The following is a 25196-nucleotide window of genomic DNA, read 5'->3' as shown; positions in this document are numbered from 1 at the left end:
ACCTTTAGGTATCCAGAATTCTAACTCCTGGCGCGAATATCCTTAAATTTTCTCTCAAGGATATCGCATAATATCAGAGGACGTATTCTTGACACGCCACATAGCAATCTGCACCCCTAATAGCGTTTACGCTTCGAGGAAATGTGGCAAAATAGAAGGGAGCCGTACCAAGGCTACCCCTGTTCTCGTATTACTATTGAGAATACAACAGCGCCATTCCCACGATGGCGGACATTCTTTTTTTTTTTTTTTGTAGCAATTTCGCTCGGTGGTATTCCCTGGTGATCTAACTTTTCGATCGTTTTACAGGATTATAATTATGCTTTCTCCATCTTCTTCCGCCTCTGGAAAGTTGAGTATCGGGTCTTTACTATGAGTATAATTTAGCTCCTGTTTCACAATGAAATTAGAGTATTTTATTGTGCCTAAGAGCTACGCCAGTTACTGGAGGCGCCATGGGCGCCGTCATTCGTTAGGCACGTGTTATTTAGATAGCAGAACGACTTCCAGTTTTAAATAGCCTTATTTAATTATTTTAATTATTTAGCTATTTAGGCAATTATTCTTGTAAAGATTTGATAATGTGCATTAATTTTTCCTTTTTCTCTGTCGATCGTATAGTTAGAGTTTCGGTGATTTAGGTAACTGAGATCTTGTCTAGCCTAGGTAACCTAACCTAGACATTTTACTATACGTTCAGACATCCCCCGGTTACCCTCATGTATTGTTTTCAATTCAGTGGAGACTGATACCTCCTAGAATATTATGAAACATTACACGTCTTTTCGGAGATTTAAGGGTAATCTCTTTCCCTCTGAGTGTAGCCTCAGGCTACAACCCTAATAGCCGTGCCTTGAATTTTATTCAGACATGACTAACCTAGGGTTTTTCCTGCCTTTTCCCTTAAACTGCTGGTTGTGGTATACCAGCAGGTTTTGGTATTTAGTCAGAATCTCAGAGTATTTAGTCTTATGTTGGCAACCTTCCGGCAGGGCAAATGAGTTATAGTATGCCATCATTCCCCTGCCGGCTAGGCGGCCGGCAATGGAGGTTAGCCCCCCCTAGCCGCTCTCGAAGTTTTGGTAGGATACCATCTTCTCCTTGCGACTAAAAGACTAGTCCTGTGCCGCAGTCCTCTAGGCTGAAGAGTGATATTCTTTAGCCTAGGATGATGCGGCACTGGAACTCTGTTTCTCCTTTGTTGAGAGGAGGCGGCAGTGTCGCCATCCCCTTAACCGTGTCGGCAACCTCTCGGATGGAGAACTGAGTCTATCCTGTCACCTAGGATTCTGCCGATACTGAAACAGAGTTTCTTTTAACAGGTGGTAGGACTGACAATTTTGCCAGTTCCTTTCACACTCAATACAGGACACTGTTCCCTACCCCCTCTTTCCACTTTTGATAGCTGAGCCATTGTCTTTCTTTAGGCCGGCATCTTGCAACCTTACCATTGCCGGTAGGTTGCCGGAGCCGGCCAGACTCCCTCTCTAGCCATGACTTTGGCTGACGGCAATGCATACTGCCGGCAACCACATCATCTGCCGGCTGCTATGGTCCTTACCATTAGCTGATGACTGCCGGCAGCCAAGATGGCTGCCGACAGCTGGTGGCTGCTGGCAGCTGGCGGCTCTACCGGCGGCCAGGATGGCTGCCGGTAGCTGGCGGCTGCCGGTAGCTGGCGGCCATGATGGCTGTGAGTGGGAAGTCCCTTCTGTCCCCAAGGTTCTTCAGTTCTCCCTTGGACTGCTACCACAGGTTCTGTTGCCGGAGTACTGGCGGCCAGGCCGGCATAGATAAGTACTGACTCAGATGGCAGCACGCCGACTGTACTGGTACTGCCGGGGGCTAGCCTGCCGGCAGTGTATCGGCGGCACCTTGCCGCCAATAGTACTATAGCTGGATGGAAGCCTGAATGGTACATTTTCCCCTTCCATTAGAACCTTCTTTCTGGAGAAAGGCAGTAAAATTAGACTTTTACATCCTTAATTACTGTATACATTCACAGTAAGGAGTAGCCTTTATTCCATGCTATCTCTCTCTCTCTCTCTCTCTCTAGCTAGCATGCCGGATATGCCGGCAAGACCTAGCTATGCCGGCAACATGCCGGCTGAACTACAGTATATGTTATACAGGTAGCCAGTATATCTGCAGTATAGAATATACTGCAGATAGAAAACTACTATATATTTTATACTAGTAGTTATTTCCAATGTATCTTGGATATCCAACACAGGCATTTGCTGAGCCGAATCCCATATTGAACGAATATGATTTCTTCAATATCATGATTAGAAATCAGTATTCGGATTACCCTACAATATTAAATAGCTTCAAGGCAGGAGTGATACACTCCTAACCCTTAAAGGGTAGAGCCTTTATCCTTGAGTCTCCCTGATCAGGAAACTCTATATTTTAATATAGTAGGAAGGCTACGGCAAATAGGCCGAGTGGGATATACAAATATATGTCTTTATTTTCCCTAGTCCAGCTATGAAGCCAGCTGGACTAGGGGACAATTCTATCCTGTTCGTAATACTAGGCAGGCAGTTAATTCTAATAGCCAGGCCTTCTCCATCACGAGGCTCAATACTACGCAGTACTCTAAAAGTTTTATTCCAGCTGTGACCAAGTTATGGAATGGTCTTCCTAATCGGGTGGTTGAATCAGTAGAACTTCAAAAGTTCAAAGTTGGAGCAAATGCTTTTTTGTTGACCAGGCGGACATGAGTCTTTTTATAGTTTATTTATGACATATTTGTTTTTGTTGTTTTTAATAGTTTATATATGACATGTCTGTTTTGACGTTGTTACTTATTTTAGAATGATTTATTGTTAATTTGTTCTCTTCATTTATTCATTTCCTTATTTCCTTTCCTCACTGGGCTATTTTTCCCTGTTGGAGCTCCTGGGCTTATAGCATCTTGCTTTTCCAACTAGGGTTGTAGCTTGGATAGTAATAATAATAATAATAATATCCGGGTTGCTCAACAACATCCCACTATTCCAGTGACCATGATGCCACAGGCAGATGGTCAGAACTCTAAACCTACTGACTATTCGAAGCATAAAGGCGCTTCGGCTAGGAGGAACATTCCTTCAGGATCGCAGGACCTTCGATCCTTCGGTCCAAAGCCTATTCAAGATGAGCCATTGATGGGAAACAGAAATGTCCCTACCATCATTTCCTTACCTTCTCCTACAGTTCAAAACCCTCCTGGAGGAGTATACCTGAGAGCCTACAGGTGGTAAGAAAACTATAGTTCATCGAGTTCCAGGGAAGGCTGTTTTGTGTTTCACGAGAAGGACTCAAGAAATCTGTGAGTCATTCTGAACTTGTCGCCACTCAACAAGTTCATAAAAAACAGCAAGTTCTGAATGTTAATCCTTCCGAACATATGGACCTTGTTCCAATTAGGGGTGTTTGTAGTCTTGTCAGACCTGAAAGGTGTCCTGCGGAACCTTCCAGTCAACCACCCCCCTTCCTCCTATCTAGAATTCATGTTACAGATAGTAACATTCATCCTAGGAAAGATACTTGTCGGACTCACAGTCCTAAGTATCTTCATAGGATTGACGAACTTAGTCACGTCAAAGTCAAGCCTAGAAATGGTTCAGGCATTAATATACCTGATCGAGAGGCTGGGGTAGTCAGCACCTGAAGTGGCTGGCCAATGTGCATTCAAAGAAATGACCCGGTTCCCGGGACATCCCGGATGCAAGATAAGCTTCTAGAAGTCTCGACTTTCTCCAGCTCAGGGGTTTCGATGGCTAAAAAACCATCGAAGCCCTCAGTCACATCAACTCTCCTTTCCCTTGGGAATATAAAAGGAGCTCGCGAGGTCTGTCAAGAGACTCAGGTAATCAGTCAGATTTCCAAAATGCCAACAGGGAAAAGCGCTAAACTTTCCCCAGTTCGCAATAGTGACAGACCTAGTGCAAAGAGCACACCGGAAAGATGCGTTAAGAGCCTAGAGAAAACACTCATCAAACGCTTGAAGAGATAAAAAAAGACTGATATCGGTCCCTCCTTAATCGCTTCTCTAACAAAAATTAAAGCATGAAAGTCCCAAGACTCTGATGGTCCTATCATGGGTGAGGAAGCCCCCTCCACACAGATCAGACTCCCTATGACTGATCTGGGACACCGAAGCGATAATAAGACGTCACAATCGAACCTCTCATACAGTTTAGGTGAAGTTATCCATCACTTTCTTAAAGGGATGGCACCTGCCAGCAGTTCATTTACAACTGATCCACAATGTGACGGTGGATACTCTATTTCGATCCAAGCTGATAGAGTTGGAATGGTCATTGGACGCAGACATATTCCCTCCCAGATGGGAACAAGTCCCGGAACTGCAATTCGACCTCTTCATCATGAGCGTCTTCAAGAAACTACCTTGATATGTAGCCCCATACGAGGATCCTCTAGTGGGGCTGATAGACTAGATGAGGCTGGTCTTAGCTCTGATCCTAGGTATATTTCTAAAGGTTCAGAAATTAACTGCCTTCGTTTTATCACAGAGAACCCAAACCCTTCATTTCATGATTTTCTTGTTCTAACGGTTAGAAAAAGATTTGGGATCTCAGAAGGCAATATAGAATTCTTAGAAGAATACAAGGCTAAGTCAACTAGAAGACAATATGAGTCTTCCTGAAAAAAGTGGGTTGCGTTTGTCAAAGCAAAAGGACCAAAAGAAATTTCAATGAACTTCTGTCTGTCATTCTTTGTCCACCTTCATAGCCAAGGTCTGGCGGCCAATACGATAAATACGTGCAAGTCAGCCTTGACTAGACCTCTTCTATATGACTTTCAAGTGGATCTGGCGAATGAAATCTTTAATAAGATTCCGAAGGCATGTGCTAGGCTTAGGCCCGCAGTACCACCAAAGCCCATCTCTTGGTCTTTGGACAAGGTCCTACATTATGCCTCATCTGTGAACAATGAAGATTGTTCTCTTAAGGATCTAACCCAAAAGGTTATTTTTCTGTTTGCTATAGCCTCCTGGGCTAGAGTTAGTGAAATAGTGGCCCTATCCAGAGATGAGGGTCACATTCAGTTCACGGAAGTGGGAGAACTGAATCTCTTTCCTGATGCATCCTTTCTCGCTAAAATCGAGCTACCCACTAAGAGGTGGGGTCCCTGGAGAATCTGCCCTCTGAAGGAAGATGTCTCTCTATGTCTTGTAGAGTGTCTAAAGGTGTATCTTCGTAGAACTTCAGACTTCAGGGGAGGAAAGCTCTTTAAAGGAGAAACTTCTGGATCAAATTTATCCCTGAAACAACTAAGGGCGAAGCTCACCTACTTTATTCGTAGAGCGGATCCGGACAGTACTCCCGCAGGTCATGATTGGAGAAAGATTGCTTCATCACTGAACTTCTTTCAGTATATGGACTTTGAGCGTCTTCGTTCATACACTGGATGGAAATCATCCAGAGTGTTTTACAAACACTATGCAAAACAAGTGCATGAACTGGAACACTTCGTAGTGGCGGCAGGTAGTGTATTAAAACCTGCCCCCTAATTACTGTGGTAAACAGTTAATGGTTTGGGACCTCACATGTCCTTGCACATGTACTGGGTGAGAATCATCCAGAGTGTTCTACAAACACTATGCTAGGCAAGTCCATGATCTGAAGCAGTATGTGGTGACACCAAGTAGAATATTTAACCTGCCGTCTAATTCTACGATGAACAGCTAATTGACTGGGACTGTCAATTAAAGGGAGAAGCGGTCATATGTATGTACTGTATATATATATATATATATATATATATATATATATATATATACTGTATATATATATATATATATATATATATACTGTATATATATATATATATATATATATATATATATATATATATACTGCATATATATATATATATATATATATATATATAAAACGGAAAACAAATTGCATTGACAAATTCTCTCTTTCTCCAGTTCCTGTATATATATATATATATATATATATATATATATATATATATATATATATATATATATATACATATATATATATATATATATATATATATATATATATATGCGTGTATCAACTTATCATCATGTTCCGTCACAAGTCCTCAGTATAGAATAAAGGCGTCAGACATGTCGTTCTCCTAATTTTTGTTTGTGGTCTTTCTATGCTAGTTTATACTTGCCAATTTTCTGAGCTCGCCAGTCCATCGTTTTCTCTTCATTCCCCTATTTCTTTTGCAATCTATGGAGACCCATTTTATAATTCCTAATGTCCATATATTATCTGTCACTCTCATTATTTATCCTGCCCATGTCCATTTCTTTTCTTAAATTTTTTTAGAATACCCTCTATATCTTCTGTCTCATAGTGTCAATGTTAATCCCATTATCATTCTTTCCATTTCTCTTTGCGTTGTAACTAGCTTAGGTTCTAAGCCTTTAGTAAGGTCCAAATTTCTGATGTGCTTTTATACAGTATATGTATATATGTATGTGTATTTATGCATTCATATTTACATATGAATATTACATCAACGAATTCTCACATATTCAAGATTCCTAAGTTTTTCTGCGATGCAAAGATGAATTCAGACCAGTCAATCAATCTGGAATTTTGCGCCAAGATATACGTATGTATATTTTCGAGACATTTATCCATTTATAGTCATCAATATATTTTATCCCTATTTCATTTTAATCATATTCCATTTGGAATTGGTTTGAGCTAATTTCAAAGTACTTACTCTTTCAGAAATATGTTCATCTTCTTTTATCGGGATTTGCTACAGTCAGCTATCCTTGACTTGGAAAAAGCTGTAGAATTAATTGAAACTGTAAAGTTTAGCTTGAAGAGATGCGTTGAGGTCAACTTTTTTTAATGCTTTGTGAGATGAGATGGAGAAGAGTTACAAGGAGTTAAAAGGATTCTGGATGTCTGAAAGACTTTCTAGTCCATCCTCGCTCTTTGATAGACCAATTTAGTTTAAGCCTTTAGAGAGTTCTTATGATCTAGTCTAACTTATCCATGAACTCGTTTACCCTGTTAATGTTTACTACATCCGCTGGAAGTCTATTAAAGTATTTGGTATTATGTATGTAAAGAAATTGCCACATTAAGTGGTGTTGTATTTTTTTAATTTCAGTTTGTGTCCGTTACCTTTGGAATGATTTATGATAAGCGTGAATAGATTGTCGTAATCTACATTTGTTATTCCTTTAAGAATTTTAAATGCCTCTATTAACTGTCCCCTTAGTCGTGTTTGTAGATGAAATAAGTTCAAACGTTCCATCCTCCGTCTTTATCCAAAATACCATAGTATTGGGACCAGTTTGGTGGCCCTAGCTTGTACTGCCTCCCATTTATTTATATCCTTCCGAATACTTGGAGTCCAGAATTGGACTCCGTATTCTAGATGGGGTCTTACTAGTGATGTGTACAGCTGTAGTGCAGTGTCTTTGTTTCTGTATTGGAATTAACTCTTTATTTAGCCTATTAGTTTTTGTGCTTTCTTTTCAGCTTTTCTGCTTTGTTTGGTGAACTTCAAATCTTAACTGATAATAATACCGAGATCTTCCTCCTGATCGACACTTTCTATTTCATTACCCATCAGTGAGTTATCTGATTGTGGGTTGAAAGGCATTTTCCATTTTCTGGGCTAATCTCCTAGCTTCATTAGATCCTCTCTTAAGGTTTTCACGGCCTTTATGCCTAATTTAGTATTGTCGACAAATTTGGCTATTCTACTAGTTAATCCTAAATCTATGTCGTTAATGTAGATCAGAAATAGCAATGGGATAAGGACGGATCCTTGAGGTACTCCACTTGTAACAGCTGCCCACTCTGAAGCTTCTCCATTGATTACAACAGCTGTTGGTTTTGATACTTCATAGTGTGTAGACTATCAAGGAAACATATAATTTCTACAAAATTGCAGGAGTTTGTTGGTGCTTCTATTTGAAAAAGTCAGAAAACACACACTTTGACCTCATTGTTAAGGATTCAGGACGAATTCACTTTTCTACCCTATTGTACCTCGTATGTTGTAAGAAGTGAAAAGCCTGTTAAGTAATGAAATATACTGGCTTATGAAGGCATTCCAGTCACTTAATTCACAAAGTATGGAATTCTTATCTTTTGAGAAATTGTGTTGATTTATTCATGCCTATTACGCCAACACTAAAGATCTCAAACATAAGGGGTTTTCTGCAAAACGCATGTTAGAAAGACGCCACGAGGCCGTAAGTGACGCTGGAAGACCTAAATCATTGTTAGACTTACCGAAAATTTTTAATCCATATGAGGAGTCCTTTCTGAAGTGCTACTTATGTCATCAGCTTCAGATGAGAGAAGCTTCTCTACTTCGAAATTTATTAAGACTACTCTCATAAATGCAATGATCAATGCCAGAATGAACAATAATGCTGTATTGTCAACTGAAAGTATGAAAGTTAAAAGACTAGATTTAGAGGAATGTTTAGAGAGGTCTAGAGAAAATCACAGGAAGAAGAGAAATTTGTAAAAAAAAAAAACTTTTCATGGCCTAGTAGTCTGTTCCTTCATCACATATAATGTAAAGCAAGAGTTTTTTAATTTTGTTACTCTCTCTCTCTCTCTCTCTCTCTCTCTCTCTCTCTCTCTCTCTCTCTCTCTCTCTCTCTCTCTCTCTCTCTCTCTCTCTCTCTCTTTATATATATATATATATATATATATATATATATATATATATATATATATATATATATATATATATATATATATATATATTCATGAAATTTAGTATATTCATTAACTTTTTTTATCAAGAGTACCTATTACATAATAAACTTATGAAAAGTTATTTTATTCTTGCATTTCCATGTTTATACTTCACAATTTTTATACGCATAGGAATTACAGGAATTAACGCGTTTTGCTTGCTTACTATGCGTTTTTAATTTTTATATCTGTAATTCTTCCTGATTAATAATTACGTATAATTATAATGTACCATGTATCTCTTTTTTACTTGATACAATATAACATAATCACAGATACCTGTATAATGCCTAAATATCCACTGCTGATCTCAGAATATGAGCTAAGACCCTTCTCATATGGCTTTAGAATGCTTCTGAAATTGGCGTGTATAGGGTCGCTCCGATAGCTTAGTGCCCTCCCCTTCTTTAGCAGAGCCCCCTAGGTGCCCACCCACGGACAAACTTCTAGCTACGCCACTGGTTTTCACCACATAGAAGGTAAAGCTAACAAGGTAGCTGATGCTCTCTCTAGAGGTGCAGTAATAGGAGTAAGAACTAGGGCACAAAAGAGGAATGAAGAACGTAACCAAAATATTGAAGACCCCCATCAAAATAGAGAAAATAGAGAACGGGATGTGAATTCTCCCTATGAGCAACTCAGCAATCAGAAGACGGGATGAGAGAGAGAGAGAGAGAGAGAGAGAGAGATGAGTGGCGAAGGTGAATATACTGTATGTGGGTGGCCGAGGACATGACCAGGGGTGTCCAGAATGAAGGCTCTGATGATGCAGGTTTGATTGACTTGGGAGGTTGGGACATAAAGGAAGTCCTACAGGGACAGAAAAAGGAGGAATGGATGGAAAGAGTGCCAGCAGTGATTAAAGGGGAATCGGAGAGTTATCCGTCATTTCTGAATGTGCCTCGCGAAATTTTTTTTTTTATAGAAAATGATATCTTATATTGTGCTTACGAGAAGAGGGGAGTGGAATTTTGTGCACGGGTAGTTCTTCCTCCCTCTTTAATTAATCGAACCTTCCACATTGTACAGGCAAGTCCGTATGCAGCGCATTTAGGGATTGATAGAACATTAAGGAGAGCACGTGAATCCTTCTTTTGGTTACGAATTAAGAAATCTATAGAGAATTATATAAAAGGTTGTCATGCTTGTAACTGTTTCAAAGAACTTAAAAACACTGTACCGGAAGCCAAAAAGTGGCCTGTGATTCCTATTAGATTTCATAGGGTGCATATGGATGTGGTAGGACCATTTTCTACTGGTTTAACACAACATAAGTATATATGTGTATTTGTGGATGCATTTACTCGGTACACTCATACTTACGCAATGTTGGATAAATTAGCAAATTCATTATCCCAGGCGCTGTGCTCTTTCATTACCAGGTTTGGTTGCCCGAAAATTTTGATAAATGATAATGGTGGTGAAATCGGTCACGGACTTGATGAAAATTGAACACTTTTCAGTGACCGCATATAGGCCTTCAGGAAATGGCTTAGTGGAATCGCATAATAGGAAAGTAGTGCGAATTTTACGCTACTTAGTGGCTGATGACCCCCTTCATTGGCACACCATGCTTCTTACAAATGAGCTAGCTTTGAACATTACATATAATGCTTCGCTCAGGGACACACCTTTCTTTTTAGTGTATGGACAGTATCCTGTGTTACCATATACGGTACTCATTAATTCGCAACGATTGCCAAATTATTCAACTGAGTAATACCGTGTATATTTACTAAAACTCTTGAGGAGAGTAATGAACACCACTGAAAAGTTTTTGAAAAGAGGTAATAAAAAAACACAGCTTAAAGTATAATGGTCGGTTCAAAACCGCACCGGTAATAGTACTTGTGGGCGATCGTGTGTATTTGAAACGATTACAACCTAGGAAACACAAACTAGAGCCAGCGTATTTGGGTCTGTACTAAGTAAAGATGGTTAAATCTAACACAGTTGTGATACAAAGCATTATTAATGGTGCAATGTCTGAACATCATCAGGCACACATTCATGTGGTGCCTGAAGAGGTAGTTTTCAAAAGTGTTCCTCCTTACCCTTGCATACGTGACATTCCTCGAGTTGAGTAGAATTGTTTTTTTCTTTGCTGTTGTTGTTGTTGTTTGAATAGACCTCATTTCTTTTTTTGACGTGTTTTAAATAAACTTGATGATAACAATGTGTTCTTATGTTGATGCTTCATGTATACGTAAAATGTTGTGGTAATTTTGCTGAGTGTGGCAATATGTATAACATTGCTGAGTGAACCTAAAAACAATCAGAGGTTAAATATGTCAGGTGAGATCCGTCAGGCGGATGCTGTATTATTCATGTATTCATATGATTCCTGGTTGCTGGGTCCGGTGCGGTTCCCGAATGGCAAGTGGCTGTGGGACTAAAAGTTCAGCCTTGAGGATAGGCAGTGTTAGAGAATGTGTAGATGTGAATACCTTATACTTAATGTTATAAGAGAAGGGCAGGAAGATGAATGATTTTCTCGGGAAAATGGCTAGTGGCCACCGGTTGATAGTTGCAATTGCAAGTGCAAGTGTAGTAATGATTTAAATAAATGGCGAAACGGTAGTGGTGAGTTGTGTTGCGAAATTGTACCGTAAACACGGACAATTAAAATCGAGGGATGAAGGAATATCTATTCCAACCCCTGTCCCACCCAAAAAGCCTGTATTGCCCGCAACCAGAGGGAGGTTATTGATGAGGTTGTGTAAGACTGATGTTATGAATTTTTTTCACTTTGGGTATTCTGTATTTTAGTTGCAGAGGTCTTAAGAAGAAATGAGTAGAATTATTTATATTGTATTGTGTATATTGTTACATGCAATATTTCATTATGTGCTATTTTTTTGGGGGGGTGATTTCTACATATATATTTTATGTTGCACTTCTGTTTAGTACATGCCATGTCTATTCCGGGTCGGAGTGTCCTCCATATATCATAGACTAGTGAGGGCGAGTGTGCACCTCCTCCCGGAGTGAGGAGCTTGTGGGGGGGAGGGGGGGGAAAAATGTCCTAATTCTTGTATGTAGATATGGGTTGTACGTCAGGGTAAATGAACTCTATAATCATGAGTATTCCACAAAAACCTATAACTCAGCATGTTGTTGTAGCAAGATTGCATTTTGATAGCGAGAGGAGTTTGGTTGCCTTTGCGCACTCAAGTAGACAAGGCTCTCATTCCTGAGAGAGTGTTAGCTGTGTATAGTATGGTGTACTTACGAACCTTTTGTCAAATAAAGTGAAGAAAACCCATGTTCCGATGTCTCATTATCCGTCAAGCATGGGACATATATATATATATATATATATATATATATATATATATATATATATATATATATATATATATATATATGTATATATATATATATATATATATATATATATACATATATATATATATGTGTGTGTGTGTGTATATATATATATATATATATATATATATATATATATATATATATATATATATATATATATATATATATAAATATATATGGGTGTGTGTAGAAGTTGTGGATAATGATTTCAAGTGGAAAACAATATGGAAAAGTAAAACCCCAATCCAGGAAAAGGGGGATCCAAACTATGAAGCAGAATGGGGAGGCAAGAGTAATCAGAAGTAAAGATGAAAGAGCAAGAAAAAATTATGTAGATGAAAAGTATGAATCACCTGAAGAGATATGGGATGTTACGAAAGAGATTGTGGTGCCGCAGAGGTGCGTTGGAGAGCAAGTGGTAAATACCAACAGGAAAAATAACATTGTAGCAGAATAAAGAGTTTCAAACAGCTGCAAAGACAAAGAATATAGCCAGAAGGTAGGAAGAAGATACTAACTACCAAACTAGTAATAGATATAGACAGATGAAAATGGAAATATCTTAACTGAGGAATAGGAACTCAAGAGAAGATGAAAACGACTATTTTTCCCAGCTATTAAGGAAGGAGAATGAGCGTGAAGATCTTGAAATGTTCCTCCTGTAGAATGACCAATAACAAACTTTACAGATAGTGAAGCCAAGAATTTTGTAAAGAAAAGAAAAGTAAATAAAGCTTTGCGAAAGACAGTTAAGGGTAACAACAGAAATTATCAAGGCATTAGGAAATCTTTGCAAAAAGTGGGTGAACACTATTGGAAAATATTTGGATGTAGAGAAAATGCCAAAGGATTTGGAAGACAAGTCGATGATTAAATTGTATAAACTTAAAAGGAAACTTATTAAACTGTGGGAACTACAGAAGAATAGTGCTTTTGAAGCCTGTATCAAAGGTACTAAAAAGAATAGTAGAAGGATGGTTGAGGAAGTTTATAAACATATAGTACATAAAAATCATTTTTGAGTTTGTGAAAGGAAAGAACTCACAGGGTGCTATCCATATTGTAAGACAAGTTCAAGAGAAGTATTTAGAAGGAAATAGGAATGCTTACAATTACCAAGATGGTTAGGCTACTGGTGTTTGAGAAAGTGGAATACCGGAGAAGTTGGTAAGGATGGTGAGGGGAATTTTTGAGGGGGCAAGACAAAATATAGGGGGCAGAGTCATTCCCTATGGAAGTTAGCCTCCATAATGGATCTGCTCTGAGTCTACTTATGTCTTTATAGACATTGTCATCAGAATTAGAAAACTAAGAATTGTGGGATCTGATGTTTGCTGTAAATTTAGTCATTATAGCAGACACAGAAGAATCGCAAGAAATGTCTTCAGCGTGGAAAGGAGCCCTAGAAAAGAAAAGGATTGAAGTTGAATACTATGCTGGATTGTCAGAGATACTGATCAGTAATAGAGACTGACATGAAGTAGTAAACATTCAAGTGGAAGATTGTACCAGTGCTAAAGCAGAACAATAAGTTTAATTACTTCGGATCAGTGATTACAGAGGAGGGATGAACTCCTTAGAAAACAGTGAAACAGACGGTGAAAGAATTAAGGCAAAAATGAAGAGAAATAACTGAAGTCATTTTAGACAAGAAATGTCATTAAATCTCAAAAGGAGGATTTATAAGACTGTTATCTGGCCCGCACTATTATCTGGAGCATAATCTAGGGCACTTAAGAGAAAAGAGGAGAGGCTACTGGAAAGAACCAATATGGGATGGTGAGACGGATTGCTGGAATATCACAACTAAAATGATGTAAGAAGAATATTTGGTTTATGTAATATAAAATAGGTAAAGGAAATTTGCCTGAGGTGGATGCAATCAAGAGAGCTAAGAACAAGCCAGTGATGGGGAAGAGTGGGGAGCATCGGTGGATCAGATGAATGGATGTGGCAAGGAGGGATTTAGGTGAGGTGGGATGGAGGAAAGGAGATGGAAGGACTAAAAAGAAATTAAGAAAGTTAGGCACGAGTGGCTGACCCTGCTATACAGTTGGACTAATAATATCGAAAGAATTAGACTACAGTCTACATGCATACAAACTAGTCTTGTGGTGATTTATAGTTACCAGAAAGATATCTTTTTTTTTTAAATGAAATATTCAAAAAACCTTTAAACTTTCAGGTAATATCTCGAGGACAAATTCAGCACACCATTACAAGGGAGTATCAGCTGACACCGAGTGAATTGCCATTTAGGAGTGAACATCTCGTAGAGCCTCTTCAAGATCCGCACGAAGGCATATTTAGAGGAGTCTTGAATATATCATTGACTCTTCCTAATAGTGTTTCCCCTAAAGCAATGGTGAGTGACTATTAATATTCTTTCTTATTCAAGATAAACCATAATTTTTCTTTAATAATAGTGATCAGTTGAAAACATTGTCATTTGTAATTCTGAATTGGAAAAGGTATCATCAATTTAAAAGCAAAGTTCAAGTTAATGCTAACTAGAGAGGCCAGTGCTCATTCAATTTTAAAATAAGACTTCAGAACAAAAGTTTAAAAGGTCATTACAGAATTTTTTAATATATGAGATTGAGAACTGTCGAATAAACTAAAGGAACAGGCAGTGAAGCATCGTTGTCAGAATTATTTTCATGACATGAAAATTACATAATGGAAATGTGTATTTTATATAATTTTGAATACAGTATGTAGTTTGAGACGTCTTGTAAAGAAATTGCATGATTTAGCACGATGGCATTCACCTTTTAGGCAGAAAAAATAACATTTGACAGTGTTTATATTGATAGTAGCTTTAGCTAATGGGCATAAGATATGCAAACAAATGCATCATCATGGTTCCTACATGGGGAAAATATAAGGATAAAAAACAAATGAAACTAAGACAATCTTGTACAATGAAATGGGATCAAAATGGATGCTTTATTATTATTTATACTTTATTGATTTAATATTACAAAAAACTTACAAAGGTAAAGATACTTCATAAATTATATATAATAATCTTGCACTAGACAAATTTACTTTAGCGAAAATATTATGTCCAAAAAACTTATAAACAAACAAACAAATTCCGATTAATAACATGGTAATACCCCCCCGCCCCCAATTCTATTTATTATCATAGTTCTTGTAAAAATCCAGGATTTCAAATACATAATTACAAAGATCTACTGGGTTTCCTTCATTCAACAAGTTTACAATGTCCGAGTAATCAAGGTTAGGATATTTCGCACGAATGTGTGCGCTAAGCGAACAATGTAATAGTACAGGTTCCTCATCTTGTACCTGATTTTCCCTACATACACAAATACGTAACTCACGCGGGATCCTACTCCACCTTCCCAATTCAATTTTCAAACTATGTGACATGAGTCTTATCCTTGTTAAAGCTTGTCTCTTGTAATCAGGATTATACATTTCTCCTTTATACACTCTGTGATATAAGAGTCCCCTATGAAGTTTTGATCTATATGTAACATACTTCGTTGCATCTAAAGGTTTGTCTCTTCTTAATGACCGAATATTTTCTAATGACTGTCCGCTATTCTCCCCCCTTACACACCTCGCTAAAAACCTGTAGCCTGGTGTACTGTGACGTCTACACATACCTGAGTAAAGTAGAAAGGTAGAATACTGCAATATAAAACCAGTTATGAAAAAGCGGGAGCCATACAAAAACCACAAAAAGTCACAAATTCACAATAGAATTTAGAAGGGTTAAAGTCTGACCACCAACCAATTAAATCTGATTCTTTGATAATACTCTCCTTTCCCGGGTTCGCCACCTCTTGAGTTTCAACCCTAGTTGGAAAAGCAGGATGCTATAAGCCCAATGGCTCCAACTGGCAAAATAGCCCAGTGAGGAAAGACAATAAGAAAATAAACTATATACCAAGTAATGAATAATGAATATGAAATATCTCAACATCAGTAACAATGCTAAAATATATCTGTCATATATAATAGACTATGAAGACTCATGTCACTGTGTTCAACATAAAAGTCTTCGCTGCAAGTTTAAACTTCTAAAGCTCCACCGATTCAACTAACTGATTATGAAGATCATTCCACAATCTGGTCACAACTGGAATAAAACTTCTAGAATATTGTTGATACTGGTTGATGAAAATGGATATTGTATAGAATAATTAAGTTTTCATCTTCATTATCTGTATTCTTGGTGCGTTCTCTTGCAATGTAAGATGATCATTTGAATGTAAAGATTGCATCAATGTTCATTATGAAAATAAGAGTTTTAGTTCACTGTAAGATCTGTTTGTTATCCAGGTCCTTGCTTGGTATACAAGAGAAGATGGCGAGGTGGTTTCAGATGCAAGGGAAATTGAAATTGAGAAATGTTTAAGGAATTCTGCAGACATCAACTGGGAAGTCAAACGAGCTCAACCAGGGGAGGATACCTCTGTTTCTCTGTCCTCCAAGCCAAATTCAGTCTGTGGAATTGGTCAGTATATCCCTATTTTGAATAGTTTTGTTATATGCGAATTCATATTATGATTCCTATGAAAATATCGAGACAAATTTTCCATTAATTGACTCGTGCTCTTTTATCCCTTAGGTGTTGTGGACAGAAGTACCATGTTACTCTCTCAAGCATCTGATAGAATTTCTTTGGAAAGTTTATTCAACTTTATTGATGATTTCAGCATCAATACTTATAGCAATCGCCAAACTGATGACTATACATACTGCCAACGTAAACATGAGGAAGAGCTTCCCGGTTCTGTTCAAGGTAAATACGAAGCTATTAAAAAGAATTTTAGATGTTTTGATGATCTCTGAGCTTCTTTGTCTAATTTATGGAAAAACTAGATATCCTCCACCATTTCTCAACTGCTACATAATAAGGTCATGATAAAACTATTAGGAAAGATGATTATAATGCAGCAATCAATTAGATTCAGTAAGACAAAAATTTATGACTAAAACTTAATTTGACCTAAAAAATACATCTCATATGGTCTTTATCATTTGTCAAAACTTTTCAAACTAACTTTGATATAAAGCTATGTAGTACAAAACGGATTTTGTAGTATAAAATACTAATTTATGAGCCGATGAAGGTTCCTCAATATCCACTTCACTATATCAAAAAGTTACTCATCGTTATCTTTTAAACATGCCTAGCTATTACTCTTTTCCAACCCTTTTTCACTAGTTTTAGCCTCACAAATCTCCAACACTATTCAACACTATCAGCAATTAGTTTATAGCAATGGAAAATGCACTAGCTCTTTGTGAGTGACATTTTAAGGGAATAGGTGAGAAAAGTCTTGGTTTCACCAGAAGGTAAAGGCTTCAGGGAAAGTCTTCAAGTTTTTCTGACTGGCGTTGATGTTTATCCACGTGTATGCTCATTTGTTTTTGGTATTTCTATCGCTATTTTTTTTCTTTTTCTCTTTTTTTCCTTCTCTTCACATATGAATATTCTTTTATAGGAAATAATTTGTTAGAGTTAATAGCAATAGATCCTTTTTGTGTCTTAGCATTTTCTTCTTTTATACCATTATGAATGTTAACAAGTATTCTATTATTCACATGGTTCATGTTTTCATCAATATAATGCGATTATAATCCTGTATTTCCTTTCCTTCTGAAGGCATGTACAGTAAAACTGGAAGAATATTCTTTTTTCAAATGTTTACAGCGAAATCGGTCACTGTAAGTGTTATCATACATATTAAGTTCATTAGTTTTAAATGTTATTAATAACCTATACTATTACAGTATGCTACATCAATAACAGTGGAAGTTTTAAATTAAAACTAACATATTACTAAAAATATTGATCCTTCTATCGTTTATCTACAGATGAAATCTGGCCTATGTACTATCACTACTACACCCTCTATGTAGATGCCCTTCAGATGTTTGATGTGAGTTTTTTCTTTTACTTTTTCTTTATTACAACAACAGTCAATTTTAGCAGTTGTCCTACTTTTATGATTTTCATGTTAATGATGATATTTGAAACAATAAATCTTATGTAGTAAAAGGAGTAAAGTAGATAGATGATGCTCAGTACCTGAATTTGAGGTTGTCTGCAAGTGACTGAAGTAGCATCCATGGTCAATTAAGTATTTGAATTTAATAAAGTCGTGTAGGGCTGGTGACAAAGTTTATTAGTACAGAGCAATGGTAAGTTTTTGAGATACGAGACTTTATTGAAGGTAAGACAATTTTAGAATAGTGGCTTTTAAAAGAAAGACCATCATCATGTACTTTAACAAGTTTTACCTTATTGCTTGATGATGTTCAATTGTTTCTGACAAACCCTGTCAGTATCAAGAAATAACTGATTTTGGTCATAAAGTTTGTTTGCTTGGTCTGTACAGTACTTTCAATCTGTTTAATCACAAAGCTGACGCTGTACTTTCAAACTTCTAGGGCTGGGAGTTGATTCAATATTTCTTAATGTTTAGTTGATGAATATTATAGTCAATACAGGAATATAATCTAAGGTATTCTTCTGGTTGGTGTTCTTTGCCCATTTAGTTTTGTGTTTTATAAGTACTTTGTGTGTTTGGCACTGAAAATAAATATTGCTTATAAGTTGCCAATAGTATTGGGTTTGCCAAGTCTCTTAATTAGTGTGTGGTACAAATTATGTGAGTGAAGTTAAGCCCTTAAACTCTAAGTATTGTTCCCTTATTTGGTCTTCAGCACTGACTCTATCCATTTGTTCTTTTAGCTTGCATGTTGAACACATCTTTTAAAGTTTCCATTATTCTTTGAGAAGAGATGATCCCCAACTGTATTAGCTAAGTAACCAAATGATGATCAATATAGGCGATTTTACTCTTCTAATATACCGGAAATTTATTCTTGATGATGTGGATTATTTTATCCCAATACAGTATCCATATTTTTTGTTGAAATATATTTTTTTGCCTTCTAGGAATCTGGTGTCTACGTCTTCACTGATCAAACTGTTGAGACAAGACCGTGTGAGAGAGCAGGTAAGAGATAGAGATGAAAGAAATACATTTTGCTTTGGCCTTTTTCAGATAGATTACTTCTTTTGTGCAAGATAAAGATAAAAGCAAAAATCTAAGTTTCTAAAAACGTGAAAAACCTTTGATGCAAATGGTATAAAGATTATTGCAGATTTTCCAGACCAGCATTGCTTTTTGACCAAGGTCATTACAGATTTTCCAGACCAGCATTGCTTTTTGACCAAGGTCATTACAGATTTTCCAGACCAGCATTGCTTTTTGACCAAGGTCATTACAGATTTTCCAGACCAGCATTGCTTTTTGACCAAGGTCATTACAGATTTTCCAGACCAGCATTGCTTTTTGACCAAGGTCATTACAGATTTTCCAGACCAGCATTGCTTTTTGACCAAGGTCATTACAGATTTTCCAGACCAGCATTGCTTTTTGACCAAGGTCATTACAGATTTTCCAGACTAGCGGTGACTCTTGTCTAAAGTAATCACAGATTTACAAGACCGTCAATTATTTTTTCAAGTATACTAGACTAGAAAAGAATTTTACTTAGAATTTATAACTTACACCAAAGGTTATCTAATGATTCCAGTGCTAGATTTAAGCCATTAAACTTTTTTTTTTTTTTTTTTTTTTTTTTTTTTTTTAAATAGAGTAACTATTGTAGCACCAATCTTTGTGTTCTGAATATTCTGATTACTCAATTCATTTTCTGAAGACTTTAAATACTACATACATATACGATATGACAATTTTTATTCCTTGTTCACCACCACCTGAATGTTGAATCAAATTTATACAAATATGCTACTTGAAAATGTTAGGAGATTTAACTGACATACAGTGCACTGATTTTTTTATATTCTTCTGTATGGGAGCATCCTCTCTATCATTGCCTTACGCTTAAAATATTAATGTCCCTTATACAACTGTGAAATATTCTTCAGTCAACTATAAGAATTAATTTTTTAAGAAAATTACGTCAAATAGAGATACCATAAGTTATGCTTATGCCAATTTAAGAACTCGGTTAATATAAGTGCACTAGGATGTGATGTTCTCATGTAGATCCTTACGTTGATGGAAAGACTTGATCACCTCTCGGACGGAGGGCCTCGCAAGAAAGTGTGTCACCTGCGAAGCATGGAAATTGATCGCATTCCCCTCCGACCTTGTACCCCTCCTTCGACCATACACCCTTCAGATGGTGGAAACTTCTTGTAGGTTCTCTTACTTGGCATTGACCTCTGATCCCCTTTGTTAAAACCTACTCTTGCCTTTTCCTCCCTCACATTAGCGGTGCTATATACAGTAGCACTCTGGTTTTGCGGGGTCATCTGGAAAAGAGAGGCCTTACTTAGAGCAGAGTGATTTAGGATGTGTGGATAGGTGGTGAGGCTCTGGGTAGGGTCCCCCAAGGCTCGTAGTAATCCAAAATGTCCTTGCTAAGACAGTATTGTATGGTCAGAATGACAGTCATAAGTAGCAATATGTATAGGTCCTCAATATACAAACTTGATAGGTTTCAAGAAGCTGTTTGTAAGTCGAATTTGGTCGCATTTTTGCCTAGGGTAGGCCTAACCTAACTTGACTCCCATACCTACGAAATCCGGCTTTAAAAGTCAACAAATAGACCTGTTTCATATGAAATAAATATCAGGTTATTGCAAATGTTGTTTTGTTTACTGTATTAAATGATATATTGTTTTATTACAGTATTTCTTTTTCTTATTGCAGTATACAGACATTTGATACAATACCTGAAATTTATGATTTTAGTTACATTTGTGTTTGTATCTCCGAATGTCGATATTTTGATAGACAGATATAGATTTTTCATTTGAGTAAAAATGATAGAAAGGCCTTTGAAGGAAAATGAATGTTCATCAGCTATATTCTCATTTTCTTTTATCATCCTGTTTCCATACTAAACATAATAATAAAAATCAGTTGATGCTCAAATCTAATGTTACAATTATAATAAGGATTATATTATATTAATGGATGGATTTTTATGTATGCTTAAATTTGGTAATATTTTTTTTCAATTATTAGGATACCACAACACTTGGCAATGAACATTGAAGCACATAAAATTCCTTGAAAAATTTACTTGGACTACCTACAGTTTTTGGTTCTAATTTGAAAAATGGCGCATCCTTAACAGCATTTAGGTATTTTAATTATGAATTTTGTGAAAGAATTTTATTTTTAATTTCAGAGGGATATGATTCTTTGGGTGGTGGTGGCGGCTATGCACCTGTTGCGAACTATGATCACTATGGTGCACCTGTTGCGAACTATGGTCACTATGGTGCACCTGTTGCGAACTATGGTCACTATGGTGCACCTGTTGCGAACTATGATCACTATGGTGCACCTGTTGCGAACTATGGTCACTATGGTGCACCTGTTGCGAACTATGATCACTATGGTGCACCTGTTGCGAACTATGATCACTATGGTGCACCTGTTGCTGAGAATGATATATTTGAAAAGGAGTCTGCGTTTATCAGTGGTGAGGACGAATCTATAAGGACTGATTTCCCTGAAACATGGCTTTGGGATGTTGTTGTTGTTCCGTAAGTATTTTCCGATAGACTTAATTTCTGATCATTTCTTATTTTATGTTTTGGAAGGATATTGTATAACTTCCTACTCCAAATATAAACTATAAACGCGTGTGGTAATCATTGTGCAAAGTCTAAGTTGTTCAGAAGTTACAGTTTTACCGAACTATTTTGACAACTTAGATTTTTTTATGTTGATGCTAACAGCTTGAAAAGTGTGTTTGGCGATGGTTGGTTGTAAAGGATTTTTCAACAAATGATTTTGTTGAAAAGGTAAATAACTGTCAAATTGTCCATTCATAAACTAATTTATATTTTCAACAACAATATAATCTTGAGACCTTTAAGATATACGTAATATTCTACGTGAATTAGAAACAGTTGTGAAAACATGGCTTTATGGAAGTTAGCTGTTGGCAGGTAGGAGAGAGGTAGGTAACGCCCTCTCTTCTTGCATAATAATAATCAGAAATTATGTCTTTTTATCCAAACAATGGTTTTCATTAATTAAATTTAGAAATATTACCAACATACAGCATCATACAAGATCTGAAACAATATGTGATGTCATAACACTCTATCTCCTCCCCCCCCCCCCCCACCCCCCACCCCCCCAAAAAATATAAAGTATATTGCATTTTATTATGTCGTTCAGTGGTTGTCAAAAAACTGATTACCAGGACCAAGTCATTGTATCATTCAGCAAAATCAAAATATATTCATATATTTCTCAATAGACAAAAAAAAAAAAAGATGAATGGGAATGCCGCTCATTGGCTGTTTACTAGTGTTCACTAAGCAATGGGTCTCATTTAAGGTTGGTTTCAGTGATTTGGTAAATCTCCATCCCTTTAATCTCTTCTGTATAAGATAGAGCAAGTGTCTGGATATATATATATATATATATATATATATATATATATATATATATATATATATATATATATATATATATATATATAATATTTTTTCAGACACTCAGCAACAATACTTATAGCCACTGACCTCACTCTGTACCTCAGGTAGGGGGGAGAGGAAGTATCCATACCCTGGTAAGAGGAGTTGTAGTTAGTAAAGGGGATGGGGTGGGAAAGGTTGAATATGTGTGTATGCATATCTAAATATGCAGCAGTCATTTTTAACGGGTTTTGTACACTGATAATGATAATGAATCGAGTTAGCCTGCATGGTTCCTGTGCTTTGCAAGGATTCTCATTGGTTTTGCTGACTTCTTCATTTGGCAGGATATGCGGGTTCAATATCCATTTTCAATAAGTGGCTGTTATTAAGGTTGGCTTTCCCATGTGATTGTGGAATTTTGGATATAGGATCAGCCAGGGCTCCAGGTGAGGAAGCCAAGCAAGGTTGAAAATAATTGTTCACTTTTGAGTTAGGTGTCACCGTAAGTAGAACAATGCTTTCTGACCAAGTGTTTTTGGAACATTTGTTGACATTGCCACACATTTTAATGGTCAAAATAAGGGGCACCGTGAAAGCATAGTTCATCCTATAAGGTTCATGTGACCTTACGCATTTCAACGAATACGTTTTTTCTTTTCCTGTAGGAATATTAAATTGCGTAAAATGATTCACTAGAACGATCAACTTTTATAACATGTTGGTGGAATTAGTGAACCTTGATTACTACTCCATTTTTATCGCTTTCCATCGGATAATGTTCAGTCAGACTTTATATGCACAAAATCCAGTCAAAACTGGAGATATTCTATAAAACCTAGCCTTTTCTGTGTTATGGATTTTTTTCTTTATCTAAAACAAATGAAGTAGTTACATTTATTTTATAGAGCAATCTGGTTAGAGTTTTTTTTTTCTTTTTTATAATTTCAATATAACATTCATTCGGGAAGCTATAATCTTTCGTAAGGATTATGAATTTTAAAAGACCTGTTACCTCATGCAAGGAATATGAAATGATGAAATGTTACACTGGGTTGGTGGTAAGCGTAAACATTATATCTATGACCATTGTATTTTCAGATCAACTGGAGTTTACAATCGAACAGTTACTGTGCCAGACACCATAACGGAATGGGTTGGGAGTGCTGTCTGTGTCCTTCCTAATGAAGGCATCGTAGTTTCACAAGAATCTTCAATTACATCCTTCTTACCATTCTTCGTTGACCTCACCCTCCCACCATCCGTCAAGAGAGGCGAAATCCTTCCCATCAAGATTTCAGTCTTCAATTATCTCAAGCAAACTTTACCAGTAAAATTGATTATTATAAATATTAATAATAGTATACAGTGAAGATTATGCCAGAATGTTTTTTTAAATACATAGTAATATCATTATATCTTCCTTTTGTAAACGAATTTTCATCAACTCATAGGTTTCTAAGATCAACTTCTTTTCTTATTGGTTATTCAACTAGAGGTGCTATTTCAGATAATAATGTAAAATCGTTTTTAGCTTTAATTTTGAGATGAATGTTATACATTTTTCCTGTATTCACGTAAATATGTGGTAAGAGGTAAGTATGAAGTAGATTCTAGAGTAATAATGTCTAAATCTAGAATGATTACCTTGCAGTTGTGATACAGACTTAGAAAAAATACTCCTACAAGTTAGAGAATCGTTTTATAATTTACATCTATGCCATTTTAGAAAAAGGATAAAGCTTATGATGGAGTTAATAGGAAGGCAATGTGAATGTGATGTGGTTATATGGAATTGGTGGAAGGTTGTTGCAAGCAGTGAAGAGTTTCTATATAGGCAGTAAAGCGTGTGTTAGGATAGAAAATGAAGTAAGCGGGTGGTATCCAGTGAGAGTGGGGCTGAGACAGGATGTAAGATGTTTCCATGCTTGTTAAATTTGTTTTTTGATGGAGTTGTGAGAGAGGTGAATGCTCGAGTGCTTGGTCAAGGATTGAAATTGATAGAAGAGAGTGATCATGAGTGGGAAGAGAATCAGTTTTTGCCGATGATATTGTATTGATTGCGGACTTGGATGAGAAGCTGGGTCGATTAAAGACACGAGTTTTTGGAAAGGTGTGTGAGAGTAGGTAGTTGAGAGTTAATGTGGGTTAGAGTAACGTATGAGGTGTACGAGAAGGGATGGTGGTGCTTGGTTGAATGTCATGTTGAATGGACAGTTACTTGAGAAAGTAGATTAGTTTAAATACTTGTGGTCTGTTGCTGCTGCAAATGGTGGAATGGAAGCAGATGTACGTTAGTGAGTAAATGAAGGATGTAAAGTATTGAGGTTAGTGAAGGGAGTAGTAAAGAACATAGGGTTAGAAGTGAATGTAAAGAGAGTTCTGTTTGAGAAAGTGATTGTACCAACTGTGATGTATAGATAAAAAATGTGGTAAATAAAAGAGACGGAAAGACAGATACTGAATATGTTTGAGATGAAGTGCCTGAGGAGTATGGCAGGTGTATCTCGTGTAGATAGTGCTAGGAACGAAGTAGTGAGTGTGAGAACAGGCTTAAGAAAGGATTTAGCAGCTAGAGTGGATATGAATGTGTTGAGGTGGTTTGGCCATGTAGAGAGAATGGAAAATGGCTGTCTGCTGAAGAAGGTGATGAATGCAAG

At 36.8% G+C, this 25196-nt stretch overlaps 1 protein-coding gene across 1 annotated transcript in view; it reads left to right on the top strand.

The window, feature by feature from the left end:
• LOC137647002 (alpha-1-inhibitor 3-like) overlaps nucleotides 1-25196 on the top strand; it is a 126509-nt gene that overhangs the window by 71012 nt on the left and 30301 nt on the right. Inside the window, exons 10-16 of the mRNA XM_068380109.1 lie at nucleotides 14257-14436; nucleotides 16389-16563; nucleotides 16678-16851; nucleotides 17931-17995; nucleotides 19018-19078; nucleotides 21291-21651; nucleotides 23638-23866. Of these exons, the coding sequence (XP_068236210.1) occupies nucleotides 14257-14436; nucleotides 16389-16563; nucleotides 16678-16851; nucleotides 17931-17995; nucleotides 19018-19078; nucleotides 21291-21651; nucleotides 23638-23866 (1245 nt within the window). The remainder of the gene's footprint in view (nucleotides 1-14256; nucleotides 14437-16388; nucleotides 16564-16677; nucleotides 16852-17930; nucleotides 17996-19017; nucleotides 19079-21290; nucleotides 21652-23637; nucleotides 23867-25196) is intronic.

The sequence above is a fragment of the Palaemon carinicauda genome, chromosome 9, assembly GCF_036898095.1.
Source record: "Palaemon carinicauda isolate YSFRI2023 chromosome 9, ASM3689809v2, whole genome shotgun sequence".
NCBI lineage: Eukaryota > Metazoa > Arthropoda > Malacostraca > Decapoda > Palaemonidae > Palaemon > Palaemon carinicauda.
The sequence above is the reverse complement of the archived record's forward strand: the minus strand, read 5'-3'. Positions and strand labels throughout refer to the sequence as shown.